The 16798-nt window shown below is 35.7% G+C and overlaps 1 protein-coding gene across 1 annotated transcript in view; it reads left to right on the top strand.

Annotated features, from left to right (window-relative positions):
• SYCP1 (synaptonemal complex protein 1) overlaps positions 1-16798 on the top strand; it is a 69306-nt gene that overhangs the window by 45075 nt on the left and 7433 nt on the right. Inside the window, exons 25-32 of the mRNA XM_087959541.1 lie at positions 166-228; positions 1084-1200; positions 8534-8644; positions 11524-11616; positions 11980-12054; positions 13175-13201; positions 13670-13816; positions 15560-15700. Coding sequence (XP_087815667.1) covers positions 166-228; positions 1084-1200; positions 8534-8644; positions 11524-11616; positions 11980-12054; positions 13175-13201; positions 13670-13816; positions 15560-15700 — 774 coding nt within the window. The remainder of the gene's footprint in view (positions 1-165; positions 229-1083; positions 1201-8533; positions 8645-11523; positions 11617-11979; positions 12055-13174; positions 13202-13669; positions 13817-15559; positions 15701-16798) is intronic.

Here is a 16798-nt window from a genome sequence, read left to right as displayed (position 1 = left end):
GACTGCTTCTTAAAGGAGCTACACCTTTTCATGGGCTCACATGATGTTGGGCAGACTTGAAAATACATATTTGAGTTAAGGAAGTGTACATTATAGCTATAATTGCATAAATGTTGGTATATAATTAAATATGCAAATAAAGTCTTCATTAAGAATTGTTACTAGAATAAAAGCTTGAAAAAGAAACTTGGATCAGAAAGCAAGCAACTGAGTATTACTGAAGGAAAGGTAGGCATGTTTACTTTTTGCATCAGTAACAAAATTATAAGAAGTAATACAAATTTGAGGAATTAGATCTGTAAGGTATGACACAGAGGGCATTTAACAAAAGCATTTATGAATTACTTTTTAATACTATGGCCTTCTGAAGGATACACACTTAGAACAGTATAATAATAGACTAAAGGAATAAAAGCTGAAATAAGACATCTGAAAATAAGAATTATTTGGCTTCAATTCTCCAACCGAATACAATTCTGCTGACATTAGTTTGGTATAATAAAGAGTGTCAAATATTACCTATTTGGGCATATATTTTTCAAAATTGATTCAGAAGTATTTGAATGTCACTCAAGGATAATGCTTCTCTACTATTAATTAAAACAGGTCCTCTTTCTTTAGGTTTCCATGAGAGATTCTAAAAAGGTGTTGTTACTTGAAAGTCACATTAATATTATAGAATTAATTTCTTAAAACAACCTGAAAAAGTGGAAATGCTTAGCTGAAAAGCAGAGACTAGCTGACCTTTAGTATGGTCTGAAGTAATTCTTAATATTTTTTGAAGTAGGCACATTTGAAAATTTCATTAAATTCACTTTTGTTTCCATTGATTTCATGTCCATTTCAATACCTCAACTATTTTGGGATCACATTTGGAAATAGTTAAGATTAACATATTTGGGTTGCAAAAATCTAGAAAACTTAAACAATTAGAAATATGATTCATTGCAAGGAAAATGCAGAAGCAGAATTCATATTATAGAAATGTACAAAAAGTTGATAGGAAGTAAATGATGTTATTTGGATATATCCCTTGGTTATTATGAATAGGAATAAAGTTGTTTTCATTTTTGTTGTTCAAAGGTGAACAATTTACAGTTAGAGTTGGAAAACACAAATAGGTTACATAAAGAAACAAGTGACAAGTATAAAAATGAAATTGAGATGTCTAAGACAAATGAAAAAAGACTTCTCAAAGAGGTGAGAATTGATGTTTTTGGTATTTTATAAAACTGCATTGGTATAATTGTATACAGCATTTCATTGTATGGTTTGTGTTTATGAGTTATTTACAGGTTGATTATTTGGTAATGTTGATTTGTCTTCAGAATGCTCTCAGGAAATAAGATGTAAAAGATTGATATGGGTTGAGAGAAGAAATATTATATCTCATCTTTAGAACTAACTTTAGAAACAAAATCCTAAGATTTTCCCAAGATGGCGGCGTGCATGGTTGCAGCGGCTCAATGCTCCCAACGTCTGTTCTTTTTGTGTTTTTACTTCTTTTTGTTCCTGAATTTTACTCCATCCTGCAACGGACTAACATACTGTCGAGAAGACCTGATAAGTATAGGACAGCAACTCAAAACTGAAGTCACCTATGCTTATACAGAATCCCACAATATACCATTGGAGCTAGCAAGATCTCCGAGAGCTCCGTGGATTGTTGTCAGATCAAGCAAGCGTAGAAGACGGTGTAGGGAGAGAAAACAAGCGGGGATGCAGAGCGGGCCTGCTAACTCAATTGAGGAAGAGACCGCAGAAACCCCCCATTGCCATCTATGTTCTTCACAAACGCCAGATCCCTTGTAAACAAAGTGGATGAACTACAGCTTCAGATCTCCCACAATCATACAATTCGTGAGTGCTGTCTGCTAATCGTCACAGAATCCTGGCTGTACCCACAAATCCCTGATGCTACAGTGGAGCTAGCGGACTGGACCTTGCACAGTCAAGATCGCAATATAGCCTCCGGTAAGAGAAGGGGAAGGGGCCTAATTATTTATGTATGTAAAAACTGGTGCACAAACAGCAAAATAACAAACAGCCATTGCTCACCAGATTTAGAGGCCATGACTGTTCAGTGTATACTGTTTTATCTGCCACGGGAGCTAACAGTTACCATCACTGCTGTATATTTACCTCCAGGTGCTAATGTTAGCATGGCGCTCAGTCACCTTCAAGACATAATTACCACGCAACAGAGAGCTCATCCTGAGGGCGTTCATATCATTGCTGGGGATTTCAACAGAGCATGCCTAAAAACTGTGCTCCCCAAACTTTACCAACATGTTAAGTGCCCAACCAGGGGAAAAAACACACTTGATCATGTGTATTCAAATATTAAGCATGCTTATAGAGCAAAACCTCTTCCCCACTTAGGACAATCAGACCATCTCACCCTGCTTTTACTACTAGCCTGCACTCCCCTTAGGAAGAGAACAAAACCTAGCAGTCAAACTATTAGATGCTTGCCTGAAAATGCCCTCTCCCAGCTTCAGGACTGTTTTGCCCACACAGATTGGAGCATCTTCAAACAACAGGACTTTGAGTTATACACAGAGACTGTGCTTTTCTACATGAAGACCTGTGTAGAAAATATCACTGGACAAACGCATACGGACCTTCCCAAACAGGAAACCCTGGATGACCAGTGAAGTCCAGACTCTGATCAGGGCCCGTGACCTGGCTTTCAGAGCAGGTGACACCTCACAGTACAGCACTGCCAGAGCTGAGCTGAGAAGGGGCATCAAACATGCTAAGGAGATGTATAGGAGGAAGGTCAAGGGCCACTTTACTGACAGTGACCCACGGCAGATGTGGAGGGAGATACAGGCCCTGACCAACTATAAAGGCCAGGGCCCAACAAACAGCGAGAGCAGTAGCACTCCGGCAGAGGAGCTAAACAGCTTTTTCGCATGCTTTGAGACCACCAAGAACCTGGACAGACTGCCTCATGAGGACCACGATGCTGCACTTCTTTCTCTTCAGGTGGATGAGGTGAGAAAAACACTGAGAGCAGTAAATCCCAGGAAAGCTGCTGGGCCTGATGGCATTCCTGGTGCAGTAGTTAAAGCGTGTGCTGACCAGTTGGCAGAAATACTTACAGAGCTGTTCAATCTATCTTTAACACATGTCATCATCCCACAATGCCTGAAGGCTGCAACCATCATCCCTGTTCCCCAAAAAACAAATATAAACACTCTCAATGACTATAGGCCCATAGTGTTAACAAGCTCCATTATGAAGGTTTTTGAGCGACCAGTTTCACAGCACATCAGAGACTGCCTCCCGCCCTCCTTTGATCAATATCAGTTTGCTTATAGAGCAAACCGATCTACAGAGGATGCTATGGCCATCACACTTCATAGAGCGCTGAGTCATCTGGAGAACAAACAGAGCTATGTGAGGATGCTCTTTGTGGACTACAGCTCTGCGTTTAACACTATCATCCCAGATATACTAGTAACCAAACTGTATCTGCAGGTCCCCACCTCCACGTGCTCCTGGATTAAGAACTTTTTAACAAACAGACCACAGTCTGTTAGACTTGACCCCCACCTTTCTTCCACTATTACACTCAGTACTGGTTCCCCCCAGGGTTGTGTCTTGAGCCCCCTGCTATATGCCTTGTACACCTTTGACTGCTCACCAAGCCACACAACAAACACCATCATAAAGTTTGCAGACAACACGACCGTGATTGGTCTCATCTCCAGAGAGGATGAGACGGCATATAGGGCAGAAGTAGAGAACCTGTCTTTCTGGTGTTCACAGAACAATCTGTCACTGAATGTCCATAAAACCAAAGAACTGATTATGGACTTCAGAAAACATGGACAGGACCACGCCCCACTCATCATCAACGGAGAACGAGTGGAAACTGTCCCTACAATCAGATTCCTTGGCATCCATATTTCAGCTGATATCTCCTGGTCCCCTAATACCAAGGCCATAGTGAAGAAGGCTCAGCAGCGGCTGCACTTCCTGCGGGTTCTCAGGAAGAACAATCTGGATAAGAAGCTGTTGCTGGCTTTCTATAAAGCCTCTGTGGAGAGCACTCTGACATACTGTCTGGGTGTGTGGTATGCAGACTCCACAGTTGAGGACAGGAAAATTGTACAGAGGGTGATAAACACAGCTCAAAAGATCATTGGTTGCCCTCTGCTCTCCCTGGAAGACTTAGCCAGATCCCACTGCCAAAGCAGAATCAAGACCATCATTGCAGGGAAAGAAACAATGAATGCCACTTTAAACCCACAACATCAAACAACCTTAGCTTAGATCTTTGTCTCTCTTTCATCCCTATAGACTCATGGCCATAACTAGGACATTGTAGTTTTAAACTTTAACTGAAACACTAAATAGCCTCAAAGTTGTAATAATGAGGGCAAGAATAAATTCATTCTTCTCACACCTACAGTTTGATAGAGGACAAAATAAATCTCTTTTAGGCTTCCCCTTGGAAACAAAGGTAACTTTATCTGACAATTTCAATACAAATGTCAGCTTATACTGCTTATAAAATATAGTAAGGTCTAGTATAAGGCAAAATAAGATAATACTATATTAAATAATGAGTTCATACAAACAATGACAAAGGAATAATATTACAGTTAGACCAAAATGGCAAGATAACAAAATTGTCCTTGCAGATGCGTCAGATGCTTCTCTTTCCAATTCCATTCCCATTTTCAACAAGACATTTTTTTTAAAAAAGTATTTATATCCCATCTTTTCTTCAGAAGACAGAGAACACTTCCTTCTAATTTTCTCTACATCACATAACTATTGAGATAGGTTGGGTTGAAAGTAAGTGATTGGCCCAAAATCAACAAGTGAGCTTCTGTGGCTAAAAGGAGATGTAAACCTGAATCTGTATATTTCTAGTTCAATACCTTAACAACTACATAAAACTGGTTGTAAATTCAAATATTTTGAATTCAGGTTGCCTACCTTCCTTTTAAGATATACAGTGGGTATTTTCTAATTTATGTGTTACATTGTTGAGTGTCTCTTTCTTCCCAAAGGATGATGCCTGGTTTTGAGTCCAATGGGAGAGTAAAAGGCATTTGGATAACCTCATATCAACAATAATAAGAACAAAAAACTCTTACTGAGAACAATAAATATTCCTGTTATTTTGCCCTTCTGTTTACCAAAGATACAGATTGAAAATCAGGAAAAAAGTTAATGCAGTACCAGTGAAAAAGTTAATAAAATGGAACAGAGGCTATCATTATATCTGGAATGGAGGCCTTTCTTGCATTAAGTTACATTGGATAATTTTGCTTTGTACCCTGGCCTTTCACCTTTAGGGCTGATTGTTGAGACAGTGGCCTACTTCAGCTGCAGTGTGTCCCAGAAGAAATGAATTATCTGGATTTTTAGGATTCAGGTGCCAAAATGGGTTTAGGGTAGTATTGATTGCTCTGATAGATGACATTTATTGGGCCTGGCTAGGAGGAGTGCACTAGGTCATATTTAATCTGTTGATGGCATTTGATTCCCTTTGCCATGTAACCTACTGATTTACCTCTGAAAATTGGGGAATGGAGGTATATTTTAAGTGGCTCAGCTTCTGCATTAGAAAGAGGTTCTAGATAATTGTTGGGGAAGAGTGGTCTGTTCCTTGGACAGTCCCTTATGGCAGGGTTCACCAACTCCTGGTCTATGGGTCGGTACCACTCTACAGTTTGCCAGAAACTGGGCATCGCAAACAAGTGAAGCCCCATCTACAGGATTCAAGCAGCATGCAAAACCACATCCCCTCCAGTCTACGGAAAAAATCTTTCTCCATGGAACCCATCCCTGGTGCCTAAAAGATTGAGGACCACTGCCTTATGGGGTCTCTCAAGTATTTATTTTTTCAACTCTGTTTACTGTCAATATGAGACTGCTGGATAAACAATTTGGTTTTAGGAAAAAACTATCCTGTAATCTGCAACTCTTACACTGCAAAAACATAGGGACTACACAACTCGATCAGGACAAAGTAATAGACGCAATCTACATAGACTTTGATTCAGTGGTACAAGACAAACTACTCCTAAAACTAAAATCTTACGGTATCTCTGGACACCTGCATAACTGGATAGAAGCATTCCTGTCAAACAGACAACAAATGGTCAAAATTGGGAGAGTCCTATTAAATTCTGTACCTGCCAACAGTGGTGTCCCCCAAGGCAGTGTTCTAGGACCAACTCTTTTCATATTCTACATAAATGACCTCTGTGATAATATCAAGAGCAACTGCGTTCTCTTCGCTGATGATGTAAAGTTATTCAACACCACAGACAATACTGCTACCCTTCAAAAAGACCTTGACTATGTATCAGAATGGTCAAGCAAATGGAAACTTCAAATCTCAACAAATAAATGCTCTGTCCTACATATTGGCAAAAAAAATCAGAAAATAAAATACAGGCTGAATAGTCAAGACCTTGTTGATGATCCAAACTCTGTAAAGGACCTTGGAATACTCATCTCTAATGATCTAAGTGCTAGAGCCCACTGTAACTACATAGCCAAAAAGGTGTTAAGAGTTGTTAACCTAATCTTACGTAGCTTTTTCTCTTGTAATATTACACTAATAACTAGAGCCTACAAAACATTTGCTAGACCAATACTTGAATACAGCTCATCAGTCTGGAACCCACATTACGTATCTGATATTAACACAGTTGAGAAAGTCCAGAAATATTTCACAAGAAGAGTTCTCCACTCCTCTACTCGTTGTAGAATACCTTATGCCACCAGACTTGAAATTCTAGACCTAGAAAACCTTGAATTACACTGTCTTTGGTCTGATCTAAGTATGGTATATAAAATCATACATTGCAACGTCCTACCTGTCAATGAATACTTCAGCTTCAACCACAACAACACAAGAGCAAACAATAGATACAAACTCAAGGTTAATCGCACCAAACTTGATTGCAGGAAATATGACTTCAGCAACAGAGTGGTCAATGTCTGGAATACTCTACCGGACTCTGTGGTTTCTTCCCCAAAAAGTTTAACCTTAGACTGTCTACTATTGACCTCACCCCTTTCCTAAGAGGTCTGTAGGGGGTGTGCAAAAGTCCCTGTCCTATTGTTTCTTTTATTTTTTATTTTTCTTATATGTATCCTTGTATTCATAACTATGTTTTTACTTATACCTATTATCTTGTAAGCAATTGACAAAAATAAACAAACAAACAAACAAATAAATAAAATAAAAAACAATCTCAGTTTTGGTGACACACCACTAGTACATTGATGATACTCAGTAGTAAATCTGTAAGTTGAACTAAAAAGCTGTCAAGATATTGATTAGTTGCACCCTGATGGCACTGAGCATCCGGTGAGGATGAAACAAGCTGAGGTTGAACTCAAACAATACAAAATTGCTGTTTGTTTTGAAGTCATCTACTTCTTTTTTCCATTTTTAAGTCTGAATGGAGAGCCACTCCTGAAGAAACAGCTTTGTGATATATAGACTTACAACTTTTGGTGGATAGGCTTACAACTTTTGGTGGATGGGCAGATGGAGGCTGTGATCAGGAGGACCTTTGTCCAGCTTTTTTGGTGTTTCCATTACAGCTCTATTTGGAGCAGGGGTTTGTAATAGTAACCCATGTCCTCATCACCTTTGCAGTGCACTCTGCATAAGGAACATTTCAATACAAACTACAGTTGCTACAGGATATAGCAGCTCTTGGGCTGAGAAGTAAATACTATCACATTAGGCTCATATTTCCAAGTGTCATTCAGTATTGTTTTTTTACCTCTAAAGCCCATAATGGCTTAGTTCTATTCTTGTAGAACCTTTTTTATGAGTTAAAATGTTTGTATGGGAATGACACAATGGTTGGAATAATGCAGGGATGTCAAACTCAATTTCATTGAGGGCACATCAGGGTTGTGTTTGACCTTGGGGGCTGGGTGAGCATGACCAACTCAACATCACTTGTGTCGGGGGGCTTGTGGTGGCCCGAGCACTCTGGCCAGTGAAAATGGAAAGCTCCGTTTTTGCTGGCAGAGGCACTGCAGGCCAGTGCTTTACTTTTTTTTTTCTGGCAGAGGCACTGCAGGCCGGTCCTTCACTGTTTCCAAGGCAGTGCTGCGGGGCAGATCTAAGCACCCCGCAGGCTGGATCTGGCCCACAGACCTTGAGTTTGACAACCCTGGAATAATGGGAGTCTGCCCAGAGTTATAGGAGAAATGGGCAGCACAAAAATTTAATAAATCATATTTTAGTGATGTTTTCCTCCTAAAGATATGCAGTTGTCTGACCCTTGAAGATCAGCTTGATGTTTATCTTGGCTCTATATCAAATATAATCAAGATAGATTCCAATCCAAATGCTTGTTTGAAGTTAAGGTTGCCTTATATTGATTGGTATTGTCTGAGGATCCAGAATATATGACATCTGAAAATTATTATATTAAAAATATAGCTAATTCAATGTATATTAGCCTAATTAAATTCATTTAATCATTTTATCTCATTTTATCACTTTCAGTCATATGTTTTGTCTTGTTACTAGATAGAAACAATGAATTCTTTAACTAATGAAGCAGTGGCAATGCAGAAAGAGATAGATATTCGATGTCAGCACAAGATTACTGAAATGGTAGCACTTATGGAAAAACATAAGGTAAGCATAGTCTTTTATTTACATATAAACAAGGGATAGATAATACAATACTGACCATTAGCACCACTGCCTGTCAGCAACCAATCATCCTCTGTGTTTATGAGGGCAGGCAGCTCTCCATTCGGTTGACCACCTCCTCCAATGCCTGAGGGGCCTGGGACAGAATCATCCTCAACCCCTGGCTTCTGAAACATGCCAAGGGAGATGTGCTATCCCTGTTGAACGGTCATGGTTTCAACTCCTCCTCCTCCTCCTTTGAACCAGGCTCCAATGGGACCATGACACTCAGTTACTTAGTCACCATTTAAAGCTATAATCAGCCTCCCAAGAGTTACTTATGACCCAGTTTTGAAGTTCTGGCAGTCCTTCCCTCCCATTTTGGGTGCTTGGCAACCAGCCCACTTTCATGTTTTTGTGACTGCAATTCATGACTGTTTTTGCAAGAAACCTGTGTTTACATCTGGTTTACTTAGGACTGTGGCACTAAAAAGGTTGTAAACTGTGCATGATCACATGGTAACCCATTTTATGACCAGCACAAGTTATAATCATAATTCAGGGCTCAGTTCTGGTCATAAGTTGAAGACTACGTATATACTACCTTTCCCTACACCTGGCTTTGGAACCTGAATCTGGAGAGTGAGTTTTGACTTTTCTCTCAGAAGTTAAGCAAAGTCTTATTAGGAAGCTTATTACAAATTTCAGGTTTCCTTCACTTTTCATTTCTACTAGATGCACTCATTTTTGTCTTTCTGGGAGGGAAAATCTTTTTCACTTACTTTTAATTCCCTGTTTTGAGTCTGTAATTAATATCTGAAAAAGCCATTTATATCTGCTTCTTGAAAGAAGAAATTTAATCTAAGCAAGAACTATGAGTAGTTACCATAAAGCAAAATGTTATTGCAGAAAAATGAGGGAAAGATGAATAATAAACATTACCAGTGAGGAATAATTATATCCCAAATGGATTAAGCATTCTGAAGTCATTTTTCTTACTTTAATCATTCTCCTGACCAACATTAGCATGTTTTCTAAGTCATCATCTTTAAAAGGAACATAGAATCCTTGTATTATGTTACACCTTTCCCCAATTTAAATATGCCCAACACCTTCCCCCAATTTAAACATGCCCTCCTATTTGTAAAACTGAAGCACTGAAGCACAATCTCTCCCACCTCATATTTCATCATAGAATAGAATAGAATAGAATAGAATAGAATAGAATAGAATAGAATACTTTATTGGCCAAGTGTGATTGGACACACAAGGAATTTGTCTTGGTGTAAATACTCTCAGTATACATAAAGAAAAGGTATATTCGTTAAGAATCAAGAATCATAAGGTACAACACTTAATGATAGTCATAGGGTACAATGAACAATCAAATCATACTAGGAAACAGTCAATATAAATCGTAAGGATACAAGCAACAAAATTACAGTCCTACAATCACAAGTGGGGTGATAAGGAGTGATGAGAAGATTAACAGTAATAGTAGTATACACTTTATAAATAGTTGAACAGCGTTGAGGGAATTATTTGTTTAGCAGAGTGATGGCTTTTGGGAATTCTTAACATATTCTTTGAAAATATCTTTATTAAACACATGTGTCTTTCTTCCACATATGTACTGAGATTGTATATTTAAACTTCAAGTAATACAGCCAGTGGAACTGGCTGGCTTGTTCTTATTGTATTGGGAGGTGAAAATTGTTCAGATCTTGGCCTTTCTTTTTCTCTCTACACATAAATCATATAGACATACATGCATTCACACACCCACATGCAACCCCCATTAGTGTAGCTGCTGTCTCATTTCCAATGTGAGTCAAAGTTGCCCTTCTTTATTTTTGCTTACGTACAAGTACCTGATAGTTGGTCTTTCACATGTTTGATATTCCCAAGTCCCAGCATAAAAAATTAGATGGAATATCCAGTTTCAGTGAGGTGGCCTCTGCCAGCCACAACAGTTTTAGCTATGAAGACATACTAACCAGAAATGTGATGGTGCATTTGCAGTAAGGTTACTGTAACAGAATGTTCACCTCTGAAGGCTCCTTTTCCTTGCAACCTAGAATGTCCACTAGAAAGTATTTGCTGGCATAAGAACACCTTTGCCCAAGTTAAAAATACAACAGGCTGGTGGTTTCCATTGTGAAAACATGTCTTCAACAAATGTTAAATGTATCACCTTCAAACCACAGCAACTAAACCATAAATGAGCTTAAAGAGAAAACAAAGAGAAAATTTGCTCCTTGTGGTCAGTAGGTAGAGTTGCTAAAATGTCTGTATAGCTGAAGTCAAACGTTTAACCAAATTGATTTATATTTGAATAGTCAAAATCCTATGACTTACAGAATTTAGAGAAAGGTCCTTTGTTTCTAATAAGTTTTGATCAGTGATTAATAGAAGTGGCCTTATGAAAAGAGCACTATTCAGAATGAAGAGAGCAACAGAATGGCCTTCTCATTTCATTTTGCTACACAGAAGGGTCTTAAATGCATGTGCAGCACATTAACAGACACTACTTTTCTTGAAAAGAGACATCGCTTAAGGCAGATAGATTTCTGTTCAGTACTTCTTACTGAAAAACAAAAGTGATATAATCTCCATAGTAAAAGTTTCTGATTAAAATAAATTGTGTTTAGCCCATGATGTAATATACTTAATTGAAATAATATACAACCATTTCCCACTTCCTTAATAATTCTATCCAAATTCCATATTATTTTTAGTTTGGTTCTTAACAATATCTCACATTAGGGATACTTCATCATGGAAAAAATTTATAAAGTCTCTTAAGAGTTGATGATTTGATGGCACATAATCAGTACGGAATGTAATCCTTTTTTTAACTGCTAAATGTCTGTTCTGTGCAGCACCAATATGATAAAACAGTGGATGAGAAAGATACAGAATTAGAGTTTCATAAGACAAAACTGCAAGAACTATCATCAGAAATAGAGTCTTTGGTAAGAATATTTTTTAAGTTATTTTCAGACTGAAGTGCATTAGATGCAGGAGTTTTAACTTTATTTTTTTCTTAAGTATTTTCATGGCCATACTTGCTAGTATTTGGATGAAAGAACACTCAAAAATTTCAGAGTAAAACTGCAAGTTTAAAAACTTCCTGACAAATGACGACAAATCACTTACGTGTTTTTGCTGTGAAAATTACATGGTGGCATGCATGTATTCACCAGAATTTGAGTTAAACTTTGTTTTTTTAATAGTTTCTTTTTTCTGCTATATTTACACTTTACTACTTTAAAAAACTGATGAGTATTTAACAAGATCTACCCCAACTTTATTTCTCATATAATTGTTATTCTCAGAAAAATGAACTTTCTTGTAAGAAAAATGAAGTTTTTTCTCTTCAGGAGCAGCTTGAAAGAGAAATTAATGAGAAGGTATGTCTTCTGAACTTACAGTAAAGATGCACTGTTGTTCAAATACTAAATTCTTAATGTTCTTCCATATGACTAGACACTAAAATATAAATCCTAATTTATTATATTAGCATACAAGATGTCATCCAGCAGTAATATGTATAAAATATCAATTTAAATAAGCCTGTATCTGATTTTTAATTACAAGCTAATTAATAAACTCATTACATACCTGAAGGAAAAGGTTAAGGAGTAAACACCTTTTATTATTTTTAATTAAAAAAATTGTTTGAGGGGTACTGTCTGAACTTGATTGTTTTTTTTTTGCAGTTTTTTGAAACTAGGTAATATCATCAGTGCTGCATATCTAGTTTGGGTAATGAAACATCTGCAAAAAAAAAAAAACCAACCAAGTTCAGAGGGCATTAAGGACCCCTCATTTTAACCTGAGCTACTAATATTCTCTGATAAAATATGTCTCTTTAATAGTACTTTTTAACATGGTTACTAAACCAAACATTATTAAATATATTATGAAGCATACTGTATTCAGCACTGCAAATTTTATGGAATAACTTTAGATGAATCTTTTAGATGAATCTTTTAGATGAATGTAGCATCTTCAGTGAATTAATACCAGAAGAAGCCTTTTGAAAATTATAATGAAAGTAGAATTTGTATAGTAGTTTGCCCTATTTGTCAATCATGAAGCAACTTTTTATGCTTTTTAAAATATATTTTAAACCTGAAGGATAAAAACAGATTAAAGGCTAAGACCTAAAGAGTTCACAAATTTGGATAAATCTGAAGTGGACACCATTCACCAATCATTTTAAATAAATTGTACAATATAGTCAATAACTTGGAACAATGATTGAGTCAAGGCAAGCCAATTCTGTGCCGGCTTAGTTTTAATATTTTTACACAATTAGGTACACTCATGGTTACTAATTTTTCCATTCAACTGAATTAGAAAGTTAATGAGGCTTATTTATAAATTTTCATTTGCTAAATTTTCAGCTGAGAGTAGGTGTTAAGGTGTTAAGGTCCTTTTTGAAGTTAAATGACTTCTTAAAAGACATATTGCAGATCATGAAAAAAAATCCCTTTACTTGCTTTGTTTTCTTTTTTTTACCTTCAGGACAACCTCGCCAGAGAAGTAAATCAGGTAAGGAGAGCATGCAGATCATGGTTTTAGAATTCTTTCCAACTCCTTGGTAATAGTTTTGTTCAAGATCATGTGGCCAGGAGGGAGGAAGAAATTTTTCCTGATCACATTGCTATCTGGTCTGGCTCATTTTTTAAAACCTAATATAACTTGGCTGACTTCTTCCTTCCAAATCAAATTTAGTTTTGATCTGTTTAGCTTTCAAAGTATGATCATGCTGATTGTTCAGTTTTCAGACATAGTCCTACTGATAGACAGGTAAAGTCCAGAGTCCCTTAAGGAAATTTCTTTCTCACATTCTGTTTGGCTGGAAAAGAATAGAAAACATAAAGTGACTGATTAGATTTTTTTGTCAGAATTTCTAATACTTTGAAATAATTGTATCTTACAAGTTATATTAATTCAAGTTAGTTGAATGTATGGTTTCTTTTTATTCTTTTGGACTGTTCTTACTATATTTAATTTTAGAAACTACAGGCATCACTTGTAGAAATTCCTAAAGCTACTAGTTCAGGCTCTCTGTCAGTTAACGCACAAAAGAACATACATCAACATTTTATACCTATTAATGAGAACATAGAATATATAGACAAGTCTTCATGGACACCTGCCAAGGTTTGTTCTTTAACAAATTATTTTATTTCTCTTTCATTTATTTTAGGTTTACAAAGACAGTTATTGTGAAGTTGGTTTTCAAATATTAACCATTTAAGTTTTAGAGAAAAATGTTTTTAAAATATTTTTTAATTTTTATTAATTCAAGCCTTTTGGGTACATTAGAGCCATTAAGGCACCAATTTAAAAATCAGCAGACTGTGAAATCTACTTCTGCCTTAGATACAAAGTTAACTGAGTGATTTTGGAATAGTAACTCTTGCAAGAATTTTATACCATTTATAGAACATGTTATACCAATTTTCTCTCATGTTGTGGCTTGGTGTAAAATTTTACTGATTTTTTCAATAGTTCTGTTATTTCTTTAAAAATGTACACTCATTTTATCATTTTTAATTTGTTTTGTCTTCATGTTTGTATCATATCTGGCATATGTAATAATCTCTTATTATCTTAATTATCCTTGAGATAAAAATGTTTGAAGATGATAATGATGCTAGTGTTTGTTAGTGAATTTGTTGGGACTTTCAAGGGATTTCAATTTTTTTAAAGGCTTTTATTAAATTTCATAAAAAGAGGTAAAAATGTAAAATTACAACCAAAGAGAAAAGAGGGAAATGGAATAACAAGGAAAGCTTTAAAAAGTAAAATTAAAAAAATAAACACAAAAAGTAACAAAAAAAGGATTGCATCCAACTGTCTTTAATCCAGATATAATTATATAATAAAATGCACTTTAACAAAAAGAAACAGATATAAAACTAAAAATATAAAGACATACATATCAAACAATCACTTAATAATTACAACAGTATATAATACCATAATCTCTTAATCTGTGTTAAATATATAGCCCATACGTACATCATATTATGAATTCCAAAATAACCATAATTATCAGAGTTTGCAGCAATCCAACCAGCACACAAGTAAATAATTCAGCATGATTCATTTATAGAAGAAACTTGTTTATATAAAATAATATAAAACATGATGCATGTATACAATACCCATGCAGTTCTTGCAACATGGTAGCAAATACAAGAAGCAGAAGCAATCAGAACCACAAAAATTACCAGAGTCACAGAAGCTCTATATTTATACAGGCCAGTTACCCTAAGCCATGCCCAGTATCCAAGCCATCTGGCATAGCTCACAACAGGTGCTGTTTAGTCGCCAAACCATTGGCTGACTTGTTATGGCTATCTCAGTTCATAATTTCTTATATACCGACAATAATATTACTAGATTATGAATTAAATACTATATATGTGTTTTAATTAGTATAATTAAAGTTTTAATTATTCTAATTAAATAGTATAATTTAATACTAATTAAATTAATTAGAAATTAAAAACTATTTAATTACTAATTAAACACGCACATACATACATAAATTGTGTAGTATAATGTAATATGACCCTAGGCACTCCTCAAAGGAATAGGAATGTCCATATTTGAACTTTTTTCCATGGAGGGGCAATGTTCCTGGGATTATTATTACTTTAACTCATTGGGATATTCCATATCCTCTCCCTAGAATTCAAGTCCTCTATTTATGCTCAAACCAAAATGCTAATGTGCTATTACCTTGTTGAATCATTTCAGATACCTTCCCTCATAAATTATAAGAAATTGCATCAAGTGAGACATTTAACACTGTTGGTTAAAATGTTGAGAACCTCTTATGGTTTAGCTGTTAAAAGCCATAATAACTTGTTTCTAATATTTTATTTTGTATAGACATATACTGTAAAGACACCACCAAAATCTAAACTGCTAAGAGAAAACACCAATTTAGTTTCAGAAGGAAGAAAAAAGAAAAGAAAAGTTATTTTGGAATTGGATTCTCGGTCAGACAGCTCTGACAACACTGATCTCCTGGTATTAATTTAAAAATTACTCTGTCTTTTTATTAAAATGGCTTGAAACATGTGCAAAAAGTAGAATTATTTTATTAAAGTTAAATAGTAATATTTAATGTAAATTAAATATGTTCAACAATTGTGATTATTCATGATTTTGAAATTCTTATTTTTAGAGCAAGAATAGGGTATTCCTCAGGGCTTGATAAAAATTATGAAAAGAAAGTTATAAATGAAGTGAAAATGTTTAAAAATTGTAAGGTTACAGGTATAGATGATATGACTGGAAAAATGTAAATATATAAGATGGTTGTTTAGGCAAGAGAATATTTTGTTGACTCTCCACTTGACCATTAGATAGTAAAATACTGCCAACATAGTAAGAAAGCCTAGGAGATACAAGCAACTTACTTCAGAGATTCCATAGTAGATTCTTTGCTTCTGGTTTGTTGAATTTTTCCCATTGATGGATTCACTTTGTTGTAATTTTTTTGCAAACCCTATTACATTGTTTGAGAAGGGGGTGATGCATTAGCAATATAATAAGGAAATATGAAAAACACAAAAACATGTAAAATCAACACGAGGAAATTATGTAGAAAGAGCTTGGCCTTGCAAAATAATGTCAAAGACTAACAACAACTTAAACTAGAAGATTTGCTATAGTGCAACATGATAACTAAGTTCAATTTAAATTCTTATGGCTCTTTTAATAATCTGCAGTATTATTCAGGGAGAGTGAAGCACTTGTATCTCTTGAGGATGGGATACAATTAGAATATGGGGAGGAGGATGTGATTAAGTGAGAGTTGAAGTTTCTTGCCCTGGCGTTGATATTTGATGTATCATGTGAATAAGCATGATACATCAAATCACAACCTCTCAAGGAAAGCGGGCTGGCAATATAGAGATAACAAAGATTGGAAAAACAAATCATTTTGAGACAGTTACTACATTACCATGACTTGGGTAGAAACTGTCCTCGCCCAAACAAAACTATGGTGCAGATTACTGCAAATGAGGTGAATGCAAGCAAATAAAATTATTTTCATCCAGCTTCTTTGATGACAGATTTACCAAAGTGACCTAATGGACAATTAATGGTTCTAATCTATCT

The sequence above is a fragment of the Notechis scutatus genome, chromosome 3, assembly GCF_049901735.1.
Source record: "Notechis scutatus isolate UNSWTSFEM ecotype Mainland chromosome 3, rNotScu1.2, whole genome shotgun sequence".
NCBI classification, from domain to species: Eukaryota; Metazoa; Chordata; class Lepidosauria; order Squamata; family Elapidae; genus Notechis; species Notechis scutatus.
This window is presented reverse-complemented; position numbering and strand designations above follow the sequence as displayed.